The following is a 23,870-nucleotide window of genomic DNA, read 5'->3' as shown; positions in this document are numbered from 1 at the left end:
TTTGGCAGTTTTTAAAACCACCCTGAGACTTGTTTCAACCCAGGTCTGGTCACTGCATCTCTGATCATTCCCTGAGCACAATTACCAGGGGATCAGATCTTGTTATTTGCAAAATAAGAATTGAGAAGATGATGGGCAGGGATAGGAATGGCTGAGAGGAGACCCAAGGAAAAAAAGTTTTTGCAAGTGCTCAGGGGACACGTTTAGGTGGGAAATGCTGGGTGACAAAAGGGCTGCATGAGGAAAGGGGAAAGATTTCTTTGTTAAATTTGAGGGGATAGTGAGAAAAGCTTTAATTTTAATGGAAAATATGAGAGAGGGAAAGGCTTTACATAGAGGAGAGGAGAAGGGTGGTTGTGGGAGGAGGAAAAGGCTCTGCTGGAAGTGCTGTGGTGATAATGGGGAAAAATTCCTCAAAAAACACATTGGGAGGGGAGGAGATATTTTTAGGAAGCACTGAGGAGAGAGTCCTGCCTCACTGGGCTGCGGAATAGATTTGCTCCTTTGATGTCCTGGTTTATCTCCTGTGTTTCTCCTGCTCCCTTACCTCCTCCTGCCATTGAAATAGTGCAAAGAGACCAAAGGGGAAAAACATTATGAGATGGGAAAAAACCTCAGAAAAACGGGATTGAGCTGGGCTGAGCAAGGAGCACCGTGATAATGTTGCCCTGGATGCGAGAAAACAATCCTGAAACCAGCCTGTTTCCCCAGTCGGTGGGTAAATAACATAAATAACAGCAATAACTCCTACTTTTGGCGTTCTGATTTGTGCGGTTTGCAGTAAAAGCGCGTTTCCTCCCGGAATGCAGAATTCCATGTTCAATCCTTTCTGCTCGCTGCGGGTCCCCCTGGGATCATCCAGGGTGTCGAGCCCAATTCTGCTCCTCGGGATGACTCAATCCTGCATCCAAACGCTTCCCCCTCGGCGTTCCGCTGCCATCTAGTGCCAAACTGAGCGAAATTTGGGCTAAAAACCTGCTTTTTTCTGGCTTTGTAACTGCGCAGCCCGGAGAGGCAGCAGGATTCGGGGATTGCTGCTTCGGTGGTGGGAGTTGTATTCTAAAAAACCTCCAATTTCTACTTTTCCACCCTGTGTGAATTCAGATGTCACACTGCTAAAACCCTTGTGACTTGTAATTCCTCATACAAAGTTGGCAGTGTTCCATGGGCTAAAATCGAAGCCACGGATGTTTTTTGACTTCTTGCCAGGGTCAAAAAACGCCAATCACTTGGTTTTTAAAATTTTTAAAGTTTAATAATAATAAAATGATTATAAAAATAGTAATACAATTAGAGTAATAAAGTTTAGAGTTAGGACAATTGCAAGACAATAAAAAACAAAGAATTATGGACGTCCGGATGCTCTCGGACACTAAGTCATGAAAAGCATGTTTTGTGAACAAAGGAATAATCTTAAAAACAACAGCCTGTTGCATATTCATACATCCTTCATGGTTATGCATACATTCTAATTAAAACAAGAACTCTGTCTGTTGTATGTCAGCTGTTTCCTTTAATCCCCACAGCGTCTCCGAGTCTGAGCAAGGCCTGAAGAAATTAGCTTCTTCTGATAAGAAACCCATAAATTCCTTTTCTTTGGAAGATTCAGGTGTTCCTGGAAGCGAGTATCCCATTCCTAAAAAAAAAAAACAACTCCCCCCACATCCACAGTCTCTATTTTAACATTATGTTGGAACCTAAAGCTATATTTAACACGCTACTTAAGAGAATTAATACAGCATCACTTTCTAACATTATACATATAATATTCATTGCAATATTTGCGAAATTAGCTCCTTCTGATAAGAAAACCATAAATTAATTTTCTTTGGAAGATTTAGGTGTTCCTGGAAGCGCGTATCTCATTCCCAAAAAAAAAAAACTCGCCACAGACTATGCATGTGGGGAGTTTTTTTTTAGGAATGAGATACACATACATCTTTTAACATGAGGTTGGAACCTAAAACTATATTCAACACGCTACTTAAGAGAATTAATACAGCGTCACTTCCTAACATTACACATATAATGTTCATTGCAATATTTGCCAAAAGCCAATCATAAAACGGGCATTTTTCACACACTCCGCTCGCCCTCACCCAGTAACCTCCGGGGCCGCTTCCTTCTCCGGTCCTCCCCTCACGGCGGCCGCGGCTCCGCTCGCCCGGCTCCCTCCGGTCCCTTCTCCCGTCCTCCCCTCACGGCGGCCGCTCCGCCCTGGTCGTGCCGCGGTTATCCGCGGCGGAGCCCGGCTGACACGTCGGGCGACCCACACTCCACTCACCCTCCTCCATCTCCCTCCATCCCCTTCCTTCTCCCGGCCATCCCCTCACGGCGGCCGCTCCGCCACCGCCGTGCCGCGGCTCCACTCGCCCTCGTCCATCTCCCTCCAGCCCCTTCCTTCTCCCGGCCATCCTCTCACGGCGGCTCCTCCGCCGCGCTGTGCCGCGGCTCCACTCGCCCTCGTCCATCTCCCTCCATCCCCTTCCTTCTCCCAGCCTTCCCCTCACAGCGGTCGCTCCGCCACCGCCTCCACCGCGCTGCGGTCCTGCTGACACGTTGGGCGACCCACACTCCACTCACCCTCGTCCATCTCCCTCCATCCCCTTCCTTCTCCCGGCCCTCCCCTCACAGCGGTCGCTCCGCCACCGCCTCCACCGCGCTGCGGTCCTGCTGACCCGTCCGGCCACCAACGCTCCACTCGCCCTCGCCCATCTCCCTCCGAACACGTCGGGTGACCCACATTCCACTCGCCCCTGTCCATCTCCCTCCAGCCCCTTCCTTCTCCCGGCCATCCCCTCACGGCGCCTCCTCGCCGCGGCTCCACTCGCCCCTGTCCATCCCGGCCATCCCCTCACGGCAGCCCCTCCGCCGCGCCGCGCCGCAGCTCCTCCCGCCCTCGCCCAGCACCCTCCGAACACATCAGGCGACCCATACTCCACAGCTTAACTCTACCCCAGCCCATCTCCCCCCAGCCCCTTCCTGCCGCCGGCCCGCCCCTCGCGGCGGCCGCTCCGCCCGCGCCGCGCCGCGGTTGGCCGCGGCGGGCCGCCGCTGGCACGTCCCGTCCCCGCCCGCCGCGCAGCCGCCGCCATTTTGTGGAGCGGCGGGCGGCAGGCAGGGAGGGAGGCGCGGGCCGCCGCAGCGCCGTGCCCGCCATGCCGTCCGCGCCGCTCCGCGTGGCCGTGGTGTGCTCCAGCAACCAGAACCGCAGCATGGAGGCGCACAACATCCTCAGGTAACCGCTGCTGCCCGGTTCATCATGCCCGCCGTGCGCTGTCAGGGAGGCGCGGATGGGGCCGCGCTTTGCGGCCCGGCAGGCCCGTGGTTGCGGTACAGCGCCTTGCCTTCACCCTGCCTTCGTCCCGCTCGCACCCGCTTTTCACCTCGCCGACACTTTGTTTGTACGGCCTTTTCACCCCCGCTTTTACACGCTTTTTGCCCCGTTTTCGGCTCGCCTCCTCCGCGCCCCGCTCCAGGCCGCGGTCGGGGTCCGGCCCTGCCTGACGGGGCTGAGGCAGCGCTGGAAACACGGGCTGGGCACTTGGGTGGAGCAGGGCCTGTGGCTCGGCGTGTGGAAACTTAAATAGCCCCTTTTCCCTGTTTTTGTTTTTTTTCCCCCTTTTTTTTTTTTTTTTTTTTTTCTTTTTCTTGAGCCTATCTGAAAGAGGCCCACAGGGAAGCCGGAGGGGGTCTCTTCGTCAGCAGCCGGACTGATAAGACAAGAGAGTGAAAGAGGAAATTTAGGTTAGATGTTAAGAAGAAATTTTTTTCAGTGTGGTAAAAAGGGGTGGTAAGACGCTGGCACAGGGAGATCGTGGCTGTCCCATCCCTCCAAGTGTCCAAGGCAAGGTTAGGACAGAACTTGGATCAGCCTGGGGTGGTGGAAGGTGTTGGGTTTTTAGGTCCCTTCCCATCCCTTAACATTCTGTGAAGACTGAACCACTCTGTGCCCTAAAAAGGAGCCCTTTCCTCTCACAGGAAAACCAGAACATTCGGTTCAGAATGCTAAATGTCTTTGAGATTGAGTGTTAATCTGTTTAGCACTCCCAGTGCTCTCAGCTTGGCTGCAGAGGTGAGATGGGAGACTTGGGACGGACGGACGGACAGGAGAGACCTGATCTGCCTGAAATCGTGTCCCTAAATCCTCCCCTTGCGCTGCAGGAACATGATAACGATGGTCGGGTTTATTTTATTAAAGTTATGCAAAGAAGCACTCACATTAGAAATACACGTTGATGGCATAATAAGCAAAACAACTGTGCATAAGTTGCGTGCTACATGTAAATAAAAATAAAAGCTTTGAAAGGAATAAAGAATAGAAGCATTTGGCCTGGCAGCCATCTTACTGTGACAGCATATCATGCACTTCACGCTCACTCTTGGCACAGGATGTTACCTGTGGCAGTTCTGTGAAAACATCACATTGTTTTTCCTCTAATAATGCTGGAACTGAGTTTTAATTGACAGCTGAGTGTTAAGGACAAAGTTAAATTTACTTCTGATGTCTGGCCTTTTCCTGCCCCTGTGTTTTTGCAGAAATAAATCACTTCCGGTGTGACTGATGTTTGCCAAACGTGGCAGGGGTGGTTTTTAAAAGTGTTGTCCCTTAAGATTTGAATTTAAAAGTAGTAAAACAGCATTTAGAAAACATTTTATTAACATCTTTTGTAGCTACAGCAGCAGTAACATAAATGGCAAAGCAGAGATAAATTGCTGATGCTGCTGTAAAGAAATAACAGCCTTTTTGCCAGTAAACTTCAGGAAAATGTCTTCTGTTGGCTCCAAGCCAGCCTGCCTCACCAGTTCAGGGCAGTGTGTTGCAATGCAGTTGGAAAGAACACATGATTAAAAGAGGAAGAAGCTGAGGAATTACAAAACTTCAAGGTATTTTGTTAGTGGATGACGACTTTAAAAACTCAAATTCTTTGTGCTGTTGAAAAACAAAGCCTGGGGTCCAGCATTCAGTGTGTTTTGTAATTAACCAAGTTTTAAACACTTTGTTCTAATTTTCCAGCAGAAGTCAGGCTGAAGGTCTGTCTGGAGTTTGTTGATAGAGTAAGAGCCATCACCGGGGAGCAGGAGGAGCAGTGCAGAAAGCCAAAAGCTGCCAGGCTGGCTGTGTGTAACCCGCCCTCGGTCAGCCCTTACTCACCCTGCATTATTTAAATGCTTTTGCAGCCTCTGCTGGGGTGGGGTGAGGTGAGAAGAGAAGCAGAGCAGGTCTGGGTGCTGTGTAAGCCCTGCACAGCAATAACAAAAACATCCTCCTGTTGCAAACACAAATCCACAGATCAACTCCACCCCAGCCGAAACCAGCACGTTCTACAAGTGATACTGTCTTTTATTTTATGCTTTGTCCTAAAACATGTAGACTCAGGCCATGGTTCTCCCTCAGAGGAGGAAGGCAGGAGGGTAAATCTCTTTCAGCCAGACTTTTTTATGCAGCAACTTCCACATTTCTGTTTGCTTGGTAGTACCCTGATGGCTTTGGAAGGAAGTTACTGTGTTCAAGTTCTCTGGGTCACTTACTGGCAATAAAAATTTCTAAAATGGTGATACACACTTCTGCCACATATTCCTTGTTGTAGAAAGCTGACTTTTAGGAAGTTAGTATTAACATGAGATCTTAGCGGCAGCAGGGAAATTAAAATATTGCAACCCCTTTATCAAAAAGTTCTCATATTAATGTTAAGAAAACTTGTTTCCAGAAGTTGTTACTCACAGCTTCTCTCCTGGCATCACCTGTCAACACCAAAGTACAGGGAGGGATTGACATCTGTATTGCCTAATTTAAGAAATCCTAAATTAATAACCCCCCAAGAAGGGGATATTTTCACATTATCAAAGCACATTTGACAGCTTAGTAGTGATGATGTAAATTACAAGTTGCTAGTAAAGTGAGTTAACAATGCTTTTGTCCTGTTCTGTCCTGCTGTTCAGCAGTGTGGGCTTATTTTGGGGGGTATATTTTTATATTGATTGGGTGGCATAAGGTATTTTTAAAGTAGCCTACAAGGGTTGCTGGTTATTTTCCTGCCACCTCTTCTGGAAAGGGATGTGGTAAAATCAGTGATTTGTCCCTGAAAACCTTCCCCACTCTTGAGTGCAGTGGCACTGCAGGATTTATTGCATTTGCTTTAATATTTAGCAATATTTCCTACAGCCATTGGAAAGAGAGGCTGTGCTGTTAGGAACATAAAATAAACTGAAAAGCTATTCAATAAGAATGTGTGAGATCCCCAGATAAGAGTGAAATAGAAGTGTAGACAAAAGTTCATGTCTCAAGCTGCACAGGTGATGATTATTTTTCCTGTCAGTGCCTGGAACTGAGTGATCCCAGTGAAGTCTCTGATTTCAGAATTATTTTCAGTGAGCTCTGAGAGCCTTTGGAGGGAAGTGCTCAGGGGCACTGAGTGATCCTTTGTGATGAGCTTTGGACTGAAATGAGATCTGGGCAGTGACTCACTTTGTCCTTAACACATGGTAGTTTATCAGCTTAATAATATTCATAGAAACAACTTCCTGAAATATACTCATTATTAGTCTGGTAAAGTTGAAGCTCACATTTTCAGAATATAGTCTCTTAGTCTGTTTTGCTCTTTACTTTTTGTGCCAAAGCTCATTTTTTTTCCATCTTCTGGGTAATTTTACCAGGTCAAAACCAAACCCATTGTTTTGTAGGAATTGTTCCTTTTTCCAGATGTGCCACATGTCCACAGACACCTGAGGATTCACTACACTGGATGTATCCAGCTCTTTAATAAAAGCTGAATAATATTTAATAAAAGCTCCTGACTGATGGCTCTCTGCAGGCATTTTTCCATCTCCTGTGCCCCAGTTGTTGCAAGAAACGTGTTGGAATGTTTTTTGGAATATTTTATTGTAGCTGGGGTGTAAATATTGACACTACCACTGACCAAGGTATAAAGCATGAAATTCCATGTGAAGAACTCATATTCCAGCTAGTCAAGGAAATAATTTTGAATGGGTCATGGCCCTCAGAGGCACAAATTTTTGATGTGTTAAATGCCAAAGATTTCAAATTGGCTTTGTATGAAATCATGCAAACTTCAGGACATCTGCAGGAATTGGAGGTGGAGGTTTTAATGTGTGTGATCCAAGCAGATCTGTTTTAAAGAATAATGTTAAAGAAAATAAAGGGAACCATGGATGAAAAGATCAAATTGAAACATGAATTTTTTAGCACTGCAATTTCTTCTGTACATATGATATCTGTCTTCACATCCAGTAGAAGCAGCAGAATCAAAACTTGGATCTGCAAGTATTGCAGGGAAAATAAATGAACAGTGACTCATAACTGCACCAGTTACATGTGATGGAGGGTTGGGAGGCACAAAGAATTGCACTTTATTCCACTTGTATCCATTTACAGACACCAGTCCTGCAGAAGGAAGCAAAAACTCCTCATGTATCTTGTCTGTTTACAGAAATAGGCACCTATAAATAGTTGCTGGAGGAAAAAGTGTGGGGAAGCAAGAAAAGGGAAAGGAAGGGCTGTGTTCCAGTCAGAGGAGCTGAAGGAAATAAGTGTTGGTAGTTTGAGAGCTGTGTTTGAGGCTGAGTGATCAGAGTCTGCCCAGCAGCATTTGGGATCACTTTGGGGACAGCCTCTGAAGGCAAACAGACAATTGGAGTTGGGGTCTTCTGCTGAATTCCCTTGGATGTGCAGGGAATTCCATGGGGTCAACTCTTGCACTGAGTCCCAGTTCTGCTCACTGCCCTCAGAGGAAAGCACTGCAAATCTGGGGTTGTTTTTGGGGTGTGGGGGCACAGGCACTGGGTAGTTCACTTGCTTTTTGTTTTAAATCGTTCACTGCATTCAGGCTCTGCTAAAATCACTCATGCTGAAAGTGTGAGTCCTTAAAAAAATAGATTAACTCCTGGTCTTGCTGTTGCAAGTTAGGTTTTCATCACAGACCCAAATGTTTCAATCTTCTGGGTGATGGCAACAGTATTTTACCATGTAACTTTGTCCATTAGACCACCAGAAAATCTCTTTTTGTCCCATTATTCAATAGATTGCTGTATGTTTAATATTACTGAAGGAGGTGTTGAGGTTTGAGTATTTCAGTTAAACAGCAAGAACATTTTGGCATTACTCCTAAAGACAAGCAAGTTCCTGCTTTTTTTTTTTTTTTTTTTTTTTTTTTTTTAAATTATAACTATTAACCAAGTAGTTGTTCATAAGAATGGAATGAAGAAATCCCTGGTTTGGCCAAGAGTTTTAGAGCGCAGCAGCAGAACATCTGCCTCACTTGTGTAAAGGTAGTTGCACTGTATGGTTTTCAGTGGCAGGCACACAAACGTTTGTCCTGGGCTAATTAAATTGCAGTTTGGGCAACAAAGTGAGAAGAATAATGCAGTTAGGCCAACAGTCTCAGCAGGACACTTAAGTATTGATGCGTCAGTACAGTTAGTTATTTGTATCAAGAGAAAACCATCTTTGTCTGTGTTGTCACCAGTACAAAACGTATTTGTTGCAAATCCAGGATGTCTAAAAGCAAGAGTGACATTTCCAAATAGCTCTGTCCCATAATTGTAAGAAAATTCCTGTCAAGTAGAGGTGCTTTTCTTGAAATGGTGTGTGAATTTAGATTGTAACTGCAAGGAAAATGCACAGTGGGTACTCTGGGCAATCTGGTTGCTCAACTGGCTTACCTTTGGAATTTTAGCTGCTGGCTAAGAGGTGTTTTTAAAATTCACTCTAATATTCTTCATCACTTTAAAAATTAAAGTCCATCCAGTGTAACTGTCTTCTCCCCCCTTCCCTTGTGTCTTTCAGCAAACGAGGATTCAGCGTCCGATCCTTTGGCACAGGGACTCACGTGAAACTGCCAGGACCAGCCCCGGACAAGCCAAATGTTTATGACTTCAAAACAACATATGATCAGATGTACAATGATCTGCTTAGGAAAGACAAAGAACTGTATCCCTGTGGCATGGCCTCTTTAAAAAATCCAGTGTGGTTCATCCTTGAAAGGTGTAATTCATTATTTGGCATTAAGAATCTCTAGAGTTGCTTGGCTGGCGAACTTTAAATGATTTAAGTTTATAGGAGGTTTTTTTTTTTAAAACAGTGGGCCTCTAATGCTCCCATGTAAATTGTTACCCAGTTCCAATGCACACATTCCAAATGCTCTTTTGTAGTGTGTTACCATGTTTAGCTCTTGAATGAACACATCAATACCCTCAGAATGTCCATTGCCTCCCCTGCACTGTGGATCCTTCTCAGTGCAAAGACTGTCCTGAGTATGGATTGGGAAGAGCGACCACCTCGACTTTAATGTTTATTTAGCTCAGACAAACCGCCAGGTAAGGCTTACAGAATACTTTCTCTGGGAGAGAGGATGCCTTTCATTAAAGAGCTCACCCTTCTCACTGAGGATTTTGTGATATGTGATTTGCTCTGTGCACCGAGAAAAAATAACTCCGTAGTTTGTTATAAAGAATGAACAGAGGAGGGCCCAGTAACATTTAATCCTGGAGAGCAGAGGTGTTCAGGGTTAGGCACACTACTAAAAATGTCCCAGCTGCATTATTTTAAAATACCTGTACTTAAAGTTGATTTTTTAAATAAGAAAACCCACAAACAAAACTTGGGGAACTCGTTCCAGATGTTTTTTCAACAAGGATCTTTTTTTTTTTTTTTAAAGTTCAAAATGTAGGATTTAGTCCTAATATATCACATGTGATGTGCTGGTTTATTTGATTTTTTTTTTTTATCCCTCTGCCTATAGAGAAAAGGAAAATCTTGCAAACCCATCTTAATAAGGTATGCCATATCCATATCCTGATTAAAAGAACTGCTTAAAAGAAAATTCCTTGAACTGAGAATTAATTTTAACAAGCACCAACGACTTGAGATTCCTTTTTTGAATTCTTCACTGCTGTGTGCTGAATATGGCAGTACTTAAGAAAAAAAACTCAAAAAAACGAACAGGAAGCCAACCTGTTTCCCCCCTCTCAGCATGATTTGGAGTCACCATTGTGGTTCTGCTCCATTCTTTGCTGTGTTCCCCAAATATATTTGCAGTGTAACAGTTAAACCTCTTCTCAAGATAAAGGAGGTTTAAACAAAAGCCACTGCAAGGGAAATAGGGCAATGGCAAAACGCCTCTGTGACTTTGCTTTTTTGATTCTCAGATAATTTAAGGTTTTCAGACTGAAGACTGGCAGCACAGAAAGCAACTCCATTTCCAGAAGTGGGTTTTGAGGGTAAAGATTTTAACCAGAACCAGACCTGCTCTCATCAGCGAGTTGTGGAATAGATCTTTTTGTGTCCCAGGGGCTCTCAGTTCTGTTGGGTGAGCATAACTTCAGAGAGGGGATGGGGATTACCTGTGGGGTGGGGGGGCTGCTCTCCTCATGGGCTTGGAGTGTGGTTGGGCTGGGGGTACAAAAGGAGGGGTGGTTCCATATGATTGAGCTGCTTATTCTGTTTCCCAGCCTTGCTTTCATCATCTGTAGCCTGAAATTTCCAGTCTTGCTGCCAACACCCTGCTTGTTCCCACATCCCACCGAGGAGACACCTGAGGTTTGAGTGCTCTCCTTGCAGGCACTGTGGACACCAGATGCTCAGTGACACTGTGGCTGTGAGGGAAAATCCTCTGCCCAAACAAACATCCCCCGGGTTCAGAAAGCAGTGGCCTCAAACCAAAACGAGCTGCTGCACTGCTGGACCTCACTCAGAGCAAGGTTAAGGTTGTGTTAGAGAGAAGAGATGGCTGAACCTCTACTGCTCACTTGAGAAGAGGGGGAACAACTGTTAAAAACCCACTCTGCAGAGATTAAAAGCACCTTCGTTGCAGTTAATTAGTGAAATATAGAGCACAGGCTCTCATACCTTGAAGGCATATGTTGAATTTCAGCAGCACAGGAATAGGGGATTAATGGAGCCAGGAATACAGATTTGGTTGAGTAGGTGGTTACAGTAGATCTAAAATGGAAGTACTTCAAAGCCTTTTAAGATGTGGCAGTTAAAACTTAGAGTTAAAATAAGTATCAGCATCTCCCATTGAATTTTTAGAATGTAGTATTTCAATTCCCTGAGCCCCAGTCGAGGACTGCCCCAAAACCATTTAACAGTGTTCTTTCTAAAACATTCCTGTTATTTCTAGAACAGTAGAGAATTCTGCTCCTGATTAGAGGAAGACACAGCCATGGTCTGTAGTTCCCACACACCACCTTGTATTTGCATATGTAACCCACCTTTCCCACATTAGAATTATTTGTCCTTATCATTACTTGCCCCTTACAACTCTGTGAAGGGGTTTGAGGACATAATTCTAATTCTGTGGTAGTGACCTTAAAGCTGAAATAAAAATAGAGCAAAGCTGCTGATGAGCTTTGCCTTCAAGTGAAGGCAGAAACTAGTCAAGGGTGAAACTTGCTAAACAGTTTAAATTTAAACTCAGTTTAAATCTTCAGCAGCAGTTGATGTTCTGCCCAGGGATAGGAGCTGTTCAAATGGAAATTTGGCCAGAATTCTGCAGGAATTGCTCCTGGGTTCTTTATCAATGTGAGTAACTCCATGGCTGATTCTTTCCTCAACACTGGTGTGTCTGTGACCCTCACATTAAAGATGATTTTCACAGATGGGGTATTTTTAATTAGGGTTTCTAGGCACCTACCCTGCAAGCTTGGCCTCCCGCTCTGTTCCTGGCATTTTTTACCTCCTCTTAATTTGACCTCCCTAACTTCAGATAGGATTCCAGTTTTAGCTCCTTAGCTCCACGAGGTTATAAAATTGAAGGGAGGGTGGAAAATGTGTCCTGAAGAAGTTCCTAAAGCTGCTTCAGTTAGGAGGAAATTTGCAGAAATGAAGAAGAGCTCGGTGCACCTCCCTTGAAGACATTGATTGTTTTCTGTAAAAAAAAACAAAACCCAAAAGGTAGTGCCAATCTTGGTGGTGGGATCTAGCTTTAACTCTGTGAACTCCATATTGAAGTTGGATGCCCGTGTGATTTTTTATATGTAGCTCAGTCTTGAGGAGTAATTGACCTAAATTCTACTTCAGGTAAGCTCTTCATGCATGTATTTATCTTACATTTTCATCTGGTTTTTCTTCATGGATTTTGAACTGCTAAGCACTTGTCATCTTCTCTGCTGAGCTGTCATTCCAGTGTTCAGCAGGAGAGCTGTGTCTCTGGAAGCCACTTTGGAATGTTTAATTTAGATCTGTTGAAGGATTTTTTTTTTTTTTTTTTTTTTTGTTGTTGTTGAGTTTGAGTATTGTCTTCTTCTTTTTTTTTTTTTTAAGCCTAACCTTGCAAGAGCTAAAACCAGTTGAAATCATGGCCAGTGTGTCAGTGGCAAAACTTCTTCCAAAAGCAGAGCAGTACAAGTCTCATTTTCTTTCTTACCATGTCTTACAAAGCACTTCAGTGCTGCTAGAAATAGAGAGCAGGGATGAGGATGGAAAGAAAGTGTTTAAACTGGATTTAAACAGGCTTCTGAGAGGCACATTTCTGCAAATCAACATGCTTCCAGCCACAGGCTGCTTTCCAATCCCTTTTTCTCAGTGAAGGATTGTTAAGACCAAAATGCTTCACAGGATCTTGGGCCTTTCAAAGGCAGCAAATTTTCAGTACTTCTTCATCTGCCTTCTGATCACACTGCCTTTAATCTTGGCTTCATTCGCATTAAAAACGAAATACATCGAATTATTAAAAATATATGAGCTGGATATGTATTATTTAAATATTATTTTCCTTATGTTTGAGCTGTGGGACATGGTACAAACTACAGACTCTGATCTAATAGCAAATGCTTTTCAACAACATAAAACACCCTTTTCCATCCTGTCTCTTCTGGGTAGTCTGAAAGGTTTGTTTCCTTATCCAAGGTGAGCCCCAGACAGATCTGAGGAATTGTGACTGAAGGATCCAGTGTGAGGCTGATGCCTCTTGTACAATCCTTTCAGAGCTGCAGTGATTTCACTCTTTGGCACTTCCAGCCCAGTTTGAAGGAAGGGAGCGAAGTGACAGTCGATGCTTCTTGCCTTGAAGTTCCCTCCCATTACCACAGAACTTGTGTGCCAGCATTAGGGATGCTTATACTTCTTTTTTCTTTATTCCAAATCAATTCCCTTTTCATTTCAACTGTAATTCTTTAAGCTGGCATTGATTGCAGGCCAGGAATGTTTCCTGCATACCTCATCCAGCGTGGTGCTTTCTCTGCATCCTCCTGGTGCCAAGTGGTCCTACTGTCTCTCGATTGTATTCTCAGGTTTCCCAAATGTGCTAAATGAAATGCTTTAATCGATTTAGGGTTTGCAATGCTTTTGCTTTTGCTCTGTCTGAGGTACCTTCAGCTGCAACTGGAAATTCTGAGCTTCCCAGCAGCAGAGGAAAGGTGACAGCAGCAGAAGCCAGTTTGGAAATGGCTGTTGTAGTCCCTGCTTCCCTGGGAAGGGGATGATTCATCCTTTCCCACAGACCTCTCTCAGAGCACTTCCCCCCTCCCAGTCCTGAATTTGCTGCTCATCTCTGGAACCTGGCACTGCTTCCCAGACCTGAGGGAGCAGCCCCAAGTCCCGTTGGAAGGGACATGAAATGTCATCTCGTTCCACCCCTGTCCATGGCAGGAGCACCTGGCACAGACCAGAGCTTTACCCAGCCCTCGCTCGTCTGCTGCTCCTTGCAGTGACTGCAGAAGTGACATCTCCGTGTCACTCGCTGCCAGGTGATCAAACCCTGGATCCCAGCAATCCAAACCAAACTCCAAGTGAACTTCACACTTGGATGGAGTTCACACTCAGCTGTTTGATGGCATAGTCAGACTCAGTGCCACATCCTCGAGTCATCTTGGTACCGTTGTCATTCCTAGTCCCTGCTGTACATCTGTGACATCCCTTCTCCCCCTGTTTGCCACTGGATTGGCCATTCATCCCTCTCTTTTCCCCTCTGGCAGCTGGATCTGTCAATTCTCACCCCAAATACAGCTTGAGCTGCTCAGTACTGACAAATTCTTGTCTGGCACTTGAGCTCAGGGCTAAACTCAAGGTGTTTGCTGCCTTCAGTGATGTGAAGACACTTCACCCTCAGCTTTGGGCTCAGCCAGGCTTCAGTGGTTATTTATATTTGGACCAGCTCCTAGGAGCAGTTGGATTTATCTTTGCAGCTCATGGCTTACAAATGCTGTCTTTATTTCACTCGAGAAAACGAGTTCAGGTCTTTTGCAGGTCATTCATGCCAGCACAAATGCTGTAGAAATGTCATGGAGCCCAGCTTAGCATCTTCCTGATTATTTTGGATGGCATATTTTAGAATCCCAGACTGGTTTGGGATGGAATGGACTTTAAAGCTTCTCCTGTGCCATGGGCAGGGACACGTTCCACTGTCCCAGGCTGCTCCAAGCCCCATCCAGCCTGGCCTGGAACACTTCAGGGCAGCCACAGCTTCTCTGGGCAACCTGTGCAGGGCCTCCCCACCCTCACAGGAATTTTTTTCCTAATATCCCATCTTAACCCTGCTCTGTTTCCATTTGAATGCAATAGAATGGTTTAGTATTAAGACTTTATCAAGTTAGGGATCAACAGAAGACTTGTGCACAGTCTCTGGTTTGTTCTAAACTGCAGTTTCGATTCCAAAGTACAGGCATTGTATTAGGAATTCTTTCCTAATATCCCATCTCACCTTGCTCTGTTTCCATTTGAATCCAATGGAATGGTTCAGCTTAAGACTTTACCAGGTTAGGGATCAACAGAAGACTTGTGCACAGTCTCTGGTTTATTCTAAACTGCAGTTTCAATTCCAAAGTACAGGCATTGTATTAGGCATTTCTTCCTAATATCCCGTCTCACCTTGCTCTGTTTCCATTTGAATCCAATGGAATGGTTCAGCTTAAGACTTTACCAGGTTAGGGACCACCAGAAGACTTGTGAACAATCTGTGGTTTGTTCTAACCTGCCCAGCTCCCATTGCAAAGGACAGGCGTTGTGTTCTCTGGGTGTGGAGTGAAGGCACCATAACCACTGTGCCTGGAAAGTGAAATCTGTGGTGCCTGTGCCCATTTCCAGTCTTTCACTCCCTCCAAAAGGAGCTGGTTCTGAAGGTGGAAGATGCTTGGGCAGCCTCACCCCCCTCACACATTTCATTTAAGGAAATGTCCAGTTCTTTGACAAACTATAACACAGGGTGTTCTGTTTATAGTGCAGATGCTAAAAAATAAATAAGGATGATTTGGAAAAGAGACCTGCAAATGCCATTCGTGCTGGGGTGAGACTCACTTTGCTCTGCTCCTGTTTTCCCAAAGAAGAAATGCAGTGTTTGAGGCTGGTGTCAGCTGCACCAAAGGGAATAATCAGCAGATTTATTTGAAGATGTAGAAGCTTTGGGTGCCAGCCATTATTTTAAAGATTAATTTTTTTTCCCCTAAAACGAGTGTGTACATTTTAGCAAGTATCATTTGCCCAATTAGGTTTAAGAAATTGGCTTTTATATTTTCAGGAATTGCCTGGGTTGGAAGGGACCTTAAATGTCATCTCATTCCACCCCTGTCCATGGCAGGAGCACCTGGCATAGACCAGGATGTTCAGAGCTTCACCCAGACTGGCCCTGGACACTTCAAGGGATAGGAATTTTAGATCTGTATAATTAATTTCTATATCCAAACACTTCCAGCTCAAATCACTTGTGAGCTTCAGCTTCACATGGGAGTTAAAAGGAAATTTACTGAATACTTAGCTGAGTAAGATAATTTTATCGTATAGGATAGAGACTTGACTCTCTTGGCCATCCCTAGGTTGGTGCTTGTGGCTAGAAGTGGGTTTTGGGTCCTGTCAAGGACAAATAATGATAAAATTTGGAGGGGGCAGGGATGTTTGAAAGGTAAGGAATGGTTACCCAGATGTCTGGAGCAGGGACCCATCAATTGGATGGTAAAAAGGCATTTCTGGTGTCCATGGCAGGAATTTTAAATTTAGGCAACAAAACCAGTGAAAACTTTAAGGGTTTACCTAAACATTTTTTATTTAATGAATCTTCATCACTAGTATGAGATAACCTTAGCTAAAAGGAGAGAATGCACCATCAGTAATAGAAATTCTCCATGAGAATGAGCAACAATGCTGTGCCTGTTGGAAAAACCCAACTTTTGTGGTGCAACATCTCCTTTTTATGTCAAGCCTTTCCACTGCTGAGATGTCCTGCCTAAATTCCATCACACTGTGATCCTGTTTGGCACAGTTATTCTATTAAAGGTGAAATCTGAATTGGACTCTGGAGAAATGTGGTGGATTTACTCTGCCAAGAGTTAGGTGAAAGGAAATGTGGACAAGGTCTGGTGTCCTCCTGGGCTTGGCAGGGCTACAAAATGTGACAGCACAGAAAACCAGGGGGAATTCTGTCCTGAAAAGAGCAGGGATGCACAGGACAGGGAGTGTGGAGTTAAAATCTCTTGGGACTTAAATGACCCAACACCTGCCAGTGTGGTGGAAACCATTCATAAGTTGTATCTGCATTCACCTGAGCTCCCAAAAAACTGTGTTATTATTCCTTGGAATAATAATGTGCAGAGCACACCCCCTTCCTGGCTTTTTCCAGGTGAAAAAGATTCCAAGCAACCAAATAGGAAAGCACCATAAAGCTTCACTGCTTCTCCCAGTCTCCTTTTATAGGCAGATGGACCCTTGGAAAAAAAAAAAAAAATAGCTGTAAGTTGGCAGCAGAGCTGGGCTGTGAACAGAAATCTTGTGTGGGTTTGGGAATCTGCGTAATTCTGTCTCCAGGCTCACTCAGGAAAGCGAGGGGACAGATGCCAGCAACATTTTATCCTAGAAAGGGAAAAAAGAGAACCCAAAAAAGTGTGTGGGATGTTGTGGATTTTTTTTTTTTCCCCCTCTTGAAGTGCATGATGTAGAAATGAGGAGTGCAGAGCCCGGGGAGGGCTCCCCTTCCAACTGAGCAAAGCGACGCGGGCAGATGTTGGCATCTCTTGGAAATGGCAGATATTTTGGAAATGGTATTTTGAAAATGCAGTCATTTTCCTGCTCTGCAAATAACCTGAGGTCTGAGATGGCTTCATCCAATTTTTTTTTTTTTCCCCAAATGTGACAAACCCCAGGAGGGTTCACAGGGGTGCTGGTGTGCAAGAGCTGCTGATGAGATCTTTGGGCTGTAAAGGACAATTCCTTAAGAATGTAAGGAGAAACCTTTTGGGAAAGAAGAGTAAAAAAGGCTTGGGAGTGATGTGGAGAAAAGAAATGCAGCAGAAGTCAGGCTAATTGACAAGATTTAATTGTGGTAAACATCCTATCACTCAGTTCGTGGTGCAAAATTGAAATTACAAGTAGTTGAAGTGCAGTGATGCAGACACAGAGAACAACTGAATCTATTTCCAACATGAAGTAGACTCTTGTAGGTAGAAACCAGGTTTAATTTTTAATATAAGTTAAACATTTGAAGGATTTAAAAGCTTTGGAGGCTGTTTGCTTGAGCAGGAGCACTGTGAGCACACAGGTGCACATCTGGGCAGCAGAATTGCAGCTCCTGCTAAAAGGTAGGCAGGAAATTATTTGTCCTTTGTTGCAAAAATAGTAGGAGTGTTTTCTGAAAAGAAATACCTGTCTGTCACTTTTTCAGCAAGCCCAGATGACCTCTTACATATTGCTACAAATGCTGGAAATTGTTTTATTCTCAGAATTGTTATCTCGAGAAATTACAGGCTGTTATCTTTATTGTTACACTGTAAAAATATCTACTTAAATGGCTAAAAATACAGCGGTGGTAAAGTCAGGCAGAGATGCATCCCCTTCCAGGCTTCTCAATCCAAACCTTTCCTGGTAGTCCCAATTTACCCCCAAAACTTTCCCCTCAGAGGTTTTTGGTTTGACTCCAGCCAGCAGATCTATGTGACAGTCAAGCCTGGAGCGCTCCCAATGGAAGTGCACATCCCACAAGGGTGGAAAACAGTGGGATTAGAGAATCCTGCCTGGAAAAGGGGCTCCAGGATGTAAAATCAAAGCCTCAAGGTTACAGCAGCAGCATAAATATAGCTCCCAAGCAGCATCACAGATTCCTTTCACACAGTGATGAAGCTCTGACAGGCATAAAGTCAGTGCTTTTCTTCATTCCTCCCCATTTATGCATCTCAGGATATTTTTATGGGATGTGCTTCTGTGGTTTCTTTGGCTTCCTTTGGAGTTTCAGTTGCATAAATCCACATTTCCAGGTGCAGGTGGCACCTGAAACACCTCGGGATGGCCTTTGAAGAGTGAGGAGCAGTGGCTGAAAGGAATGTAGGACATCCTGCTCACAGAACAGCACAGCCTGGGGGGTCGGGGTATTTATGGATACAAAAATAGTTGCCCAAGCAAAGTTCATCTTCTTTTAAAGCTGTGGTGCCACTGACAGGTCTGTGAAAAGCAGCTGCATGATGGGGGTCACACTCACCTTAGGAATCTCTTTAGTGCTCACTGATTTTTAGATTTGCAACCAGAATATTTTATTTTAAAGATAACGTTCATAATTTACCTTGTGCTGGTCATTTGCTCCGAACCATAATTTTCCTTCAAGTAAAGATACTTAACTCAAGCTACTTCAGATACACACAGAATGGAATTTTACACATGTTGGACAGAAATAAGAGAATCAAGCCACGACCAGAAAGATTCCAGAACTGCAAAGACGTTTTTGATTTGATCCTAACGTGTGAAGAAAGAGTCTATGATCAAGTAGTAGAAGGTAAGGAGCTTGGACTGATAAATCAAGTTAACTTTGGGTTTTTTTTCCCTCCTCTTTGAAGTCTTCCACAAATCTGGAAACCTTTCCCTCCTCCAGCTACTGGAAAAGTGGTGAGGACAAGAGCTTGCAGTTATTAACGTAGATTTATGCAGCAGAGAAGTGGTGGCTGAGCTCTTGTCCCCAGAAGGTGCTGGCAGCTCCTCAGAGTGTGTGTGCACAGCAAGGGAAATTTAGAGAAATTCCGTGTTTGGTTTGGAAACGTTCATGGAGCTCAGAAGTTGAACAAACCAGGGATGAGCTGATGGAAAAAGGAGTCTGAGCTGCCTTCCCTGCAGGCTTCCTGTGAGCTCCCAAGCACTTTATCCCCATTAAACACCTCTGGGCAAGGGGAGTGAAGCATGGACAGCCTTTAATTTGGCTAATTAAAGTTGAATATTACAGCACTGGGCACATGCTGAGTATTATCCAAAGGCATGTGGAAAAAAGTCACAAACTGCAGCTCTATTTATCCAGAAAGGTTTTACATATTCAGATGTTTTCCAGGACACCTAATACATAGTTATTAGCTGTGCCCAGTTTGTATTATATCTGTGCCTCTGCGTTTTGGGGGTGAGGGATGGGCTTTGAAACGGCTTGCCCAAAATGAAGGTGCAGGTGGAGGTAGCAGAGAGCAAATTTTGGTGAAAATCCAGGATTAAAAATAATTCAGGATATGTTGGGGAGGCACAAGGGTAACATTGTGCACTTGGAAGAAAAATATTTTGGTTTTCCAGCCTTGTTAGTCAATGGAAGGTGATAGAAATAGAATTTTCTGATGTGATTGTCAGTGCTTAGCTTGCATTCAGAGTGTCGGATGTGCAGGGTTTTTTATAAAAATGAGGTGAGGAAGCTCAAAATTCTCCTTGACTTTTGAGATTCTGGATCTTTAAAGGTTGTCAGAGTAAGAGGAGCAATAACTTCTTTTGAGCAGGGAAAATAAACTGCCATGGCCCTTTCACAAATCTTCCCAAAACCCACCTCTGGTTTTTTGAAATACAAGGTATTATTAAAACAGTAATAAATAAAATATATTATATAAAATACAAGATATAATATGTAAATAAATAATATATTAATATAATTAAATATATAATATATAAAACATAATATAAAACACAATCTATTTCAAAATATTTTTATATATAATATATAAAATAGGCTTTAAAATATATCTTAAAATATAAAATATATCTTTTAAATGTATATATAAAATATGTATTGTATATTTATAAATTAAAATTATTTTTTTTTATAAAATAATAACACTATAGATATAAATACAATATTAATACAAATATTATATATATTTAATGTAAATAATATAAATATATTTCAATATAAATAATACTATATTGTACAATATACAAAAATAGATATTATATATTTATTAATTCAAAATATTTTAATTTTTATAAAATAAGAATATTAAATAAATAGTAATGTATTATAAAATATTTTATCAACGTTATTATACATTTTTATGACTAATGTATGATAAAATACATTATTAGGAATAATATATAAATCATCATATACCTATGATATATTATGATAATAATATATAAATATAATATAATATATATAATATATATATAATATAATATATATAATAATATATATTCTTATATATATCAATATATCTTATATATCAATATATATTATAATGTATCTCTCAATATATAATAATAATAATAATATATAATTAATTATTATAAATAGTAATATATGATAAAATAGTTTTATAAAAATATTTATGCAGTACAATTCTATTTATGAAATATGCAATATATAATATTTAATCTAGAATGCAATATATAATATTTAATCTAGAATACAACATAAAAATAATATAAAAATACATAATACAGAATTTATTATTAAGACAACATGAAACAAATTCTAAACAATACTTTGGAAAATTGAAACGTGACAAACACCTGTGCACTTTTATAAATCCGACCAAAACTTTGTGTAAAACGTGACCCCCCCCCCGTGCTGTGTTGGACGCAGATCTGAACTCGCGGGAGCAGGAGACGTGTCAGCCCGTGCACGTCATCAACGTGGACATCCAGGACAACCACGAGGAGGCCACGCTGGGCGCCTTCCTCATCTGCGAGCTCTGCCAGTGTGTAAGTAGGAGCCACCCCCAGAGCCCTGCTTGGCAAGTCTCGGGGCTCTGAAGGAGGGCAGGAGCCTCCGTGGCACGGGAAAGGTAAACCCCTCCCTCCCACTTACCACCATTCCACAATTGAAAGGCTCTCAGGTAAAGATATGGGAATGGGAAATAATAACAGTTCTTTACTAGGAAAAAAAACTAAATTAAAAACAATATTAGTACAAACAAGAAATGGGAATGGGAAATAATAACAGTTCTTTACTAGGAAAAAACCCTAAATTTAAAACAATATTAGTACAAACAAGAAATGGGAATGGGAAATAATAACAGTTCTTTACTAGAAAAAAAACTAAATTAAAAAAAATATTAGTACAAACAAGAAATGGGAATGGGAAATAATAACAGTTCTTTACTAGGAAAAAAAACCTAAATTTAAAACAATATTAGTACAAACAAGAAATGGGAATGGGAAATAATAACAGTTCTTTACTAGGAAAAAAAACCTAAATTAAAAAAAAATTATTAGTACAAACAAGATATGGGAATGGGAAATAATAACAGTTCTTTACTAGGAAAAAAAAACTAAATTAAAAAAAATTATTAGTACAAACAAGATATGGGAATGGGAAATAATAACAGTTCTTTACTAGGAAAAAAAACCTAAATTAAAAATTAGTACAAACAAAACTAGTGATAGACTCAGAAACGTGACACCGTGGGGAGTCAGGGTGTTGGGAACAGTCCAGTGAAATGGTGGCTGCTCCTCTGGAGGGGCAGATGGAATGCTGCTGGAGCGGGGATCTGGAGTTTTCTCTGGAGTTCTGGTGATGGAGGAGCTGGGCCTGGTCTTCCTCTGGGGATCCACAGGGAAGAAGCTGCTCCTCTGGGAATCCAGCCAAGGGCTGTTCTGGTGTCCCAAAAATGCAGATTTTATGCAGGTAGGAATGCTTGGCTCCTCCCTCTGGGCGGAGCATCTCCCCATGGGCTGATGGAACTTTCCCAGCCATGCAGGGAGTCATTAATGGCTCATTAACAGAAGATATCTCCCCTAGGGGAGAGATAAGAAACCTGCCCCACCTCCAACAGATGGCAATAAATCCATGCTTATCTTCCAAGCCAGGACACTGAGTAAACCCAACCATCCACCCAGCTGCTGCTCAAACCTCCTGCCTCCTGCAGCTCTGCAGTGAAATCCAGTCAAAATGCCAATTCCCACATCCTCCTGCTGCTTTTCTGAGCTGTTGGGCAAAGGGGGGAATTGGGCTGAGCTCACGGTTTGCAGAGTTGAACTCCCTTCAAACCAGGTGGGGATTGAAATGGGAGAGTTGCCCCGTGAATCCAAACATCCTTCCAAATTATCTGTATTTTATTGTGCCACACCAAACTAAAAAGCAGAATTAAAATGAGCTGTGTCAGTGTGGTGACAGCAAAGTCCTGGGCTCTGTCACACTCCAAGGCTGGGGAATTCACATCCCAGGCTGCTTCTGGCTCCAGCCTGGCTGATTTATTCTGCTCTCAAGTCCTTTCCAGATCCAAGACACCCAAAAAGGGTTCAAGGAGTTGAAATTTCAGCCTCTGGAACTGTTCTGGAGCCCCTGTTTGTTATCTGGGGAGGAGGGGATGGTGCCCACTCAACAAAGTCCTCCTGAAATGCCACCAGGGTGGGCTGGGATCTGCAGATCAGCAGGAGAGTATTTGTGAATTTGGGGATGTTCAATAAAACAGAATATCTGGGAATTCTCCATAAAACAGAATATCTGTGCCTTTGGGAATTCTCCATAAAAACAGAATATCTGTGCCTTTGGGAATTCTCAATAGAAACAGAATATCTGTGAATTCTCAATAAAACTGAATATCTGTGCCTTTGGGAATTCTCCATAAAAACAGAATATCTGTGCCTTTGGGAATTCTCAATAAAACAGAATATCTGTGAATTCTCAATAAAACAGAATATCTGTGCCTTTGGGAATTCTCCAGAAAAACAGAATATCTGTGAATTCTCAATAAAACTGAATATCTGTGCCTTTGGGATGTTGGGAATCTCAATAAATGCAATGAAGCCCTGCTGGGTACAGCCTGCCCAGTTCCATTTCCCAGTAAACCAAAAATTGGCATTATTAGAGTTTTGTAACCATCAAATCCTTGGAGTTTGGTTGCTCAGGGATTTTTTTCTCTTGCAGATACAGCACACAGAAGACATGGAAAATGAAATAGATGAGCTGTTACAGGAATTTGAAGAGAAAAGTGGAAGGACTTTTCTTCATACTGTCTGCTTTTATTAAAGCACTCTGTCTCTTAGGCCTTAATCCAGATGAGGGAAGCATGTGTTTAAAGTTCTGATTATACTGTATTTTCCTGGAAAATTAATATTGATTTTTTTGTTTGTTTGTTTGTTTAAAAACTCCTTTTCTGTGTCTTTTTTTTTTTTTTCAGGTATTCTGTCACAGGTAGGCAGAGATACTGGTTGGGCTTGTACATATAAAATGATTAAAAGTATACACAAAGGCCACCTATTTAAAAATTAAAATCAAGTTTTTTTTTTCTTTAAATCCTACTTTAATTATTAACAAGTAGGGTTTTAATTATAAAGAGAATGTTTCTTGAACATAAGTTTATATTGTATTTTTCCAGCTTATGGATTTATTTTATTTCAGTTGTGCTTTTTTTTTTTTTATTTTATTTTAATGTGACAGAATGGCTGAACTCTGTGAGGATGTGAATGGAACAATGAAAAAACTGAATATCTGTATATTATTAGCTATAAAGTTGGAAGATCCAATAAAATTGAAAAAAAAAACCTGTAAGTTTGTCTATTTTCCAAATAGAAGCTGAGGAAGTGTGGCTGTTCTTTTTGAGGTAAAATACGGAATATTTGTGTGAGGTGAATGACACTGTGAGCCTTTAACTGGATTTAGGGAATTTGGGGGCAAACTCCAGCCAACAGAAGCAATTTAAAGTTGTGATTATGTGGGATCACAGTAATAATTGTGATTATTATCACAATTAAT

At 42.5% G+C, this 23,870-nt stretch overlaps 1 protein-coding gene and 1 long non-coding RNA gene across 2 annotated transcripts; one reads left to right on the top strand and one right to left on the bottom strand.

The window, feature by feature from the left end:
• Positions 1 to 1,229: 1,229 nt before the first annotated feature.
• On the bottom strand, positions 1,230 to 2,958 carry LOC144247431 (uncharacterized). The gene is made up of 2 exons (XR_013341146.2): positions 2,100 to 2,958; positions 1,230 to 1,636 (listed from the first exon to the last, which is right to left on the bottom strand). It is a non-coding gene; the product is annotated as an uncharacterized LOC144247431 (long non-coding RNA).
• Positions 2,959 to 3,087: 129 nt separating this feature from the next.
• On the top strand, positions 3,088 to 23,664 carry SSU72 (SSU72 homolog, RNA polymerase II CTD phosphatase). Its single transcript, XM_021529849.3, has 5 exons — positions 3,088 to 3,238; positions 8,807 to 8,950; positions 18,568 to 18,707; positions 20,757 to 20,875; positions 23,043 to 23,664. The coding sequence occupies exons 1-5, from the start codon at positions 3,159 to 3,161 to the stop codon at positions 23,142 to 23,144; spliced, it is 585 nt and encodes a 194-aa protein (XP_021385524.1). The 5' UTR covers positions 3,088 to 3,158; the 3' UTR covers positions 23,145 to 23,664.
• Positions 23,665 to 23,870: the final 206 nt, after the last annotated feature.

Source organism: Lonchura striata, chromosome 21 (genome assembly GCF_050655825.1).
Source record: "Lonchura striata isolate lonStrDom1 chromosome 21, ASM5065582v1, whole genome shotgun sequence".
In the NCBI taxonomy this organism is placed as follows: Eukaryota; Metazoa; Chordata; class Aves; order Passeriformes; family Estrildidae; genus Lonchura; species Lonchura striata.
Note: the sequence above shows the minus strand (reverse complement) of the source record. Positions and strands in the feature narration are given on the sequence as shown.

Coding starts and splice junctions, on each gene's coding strand:
- SSU72 (XM_021529849.3), top strand. CDS start 3,159: ATGCCGTCCGCGCCGCTCCGCGTGGCCGTGGTGTGCTCCAGCAACCAG. Junction 8,951..18,567: donor CTTAGGAAAGACAAAGAACT/GTATCCCTGTGG, acceptor AAGCTACTTCAG/ATACACACAGAATGGAATTT. Junction 18,708..20,756: donor CTATGATCAAGTAGTAGAAG/GTAAGGAGCTTG, acceptor TGTTGGACGCAG/ATCTGAACTCGCGGGAGCAG.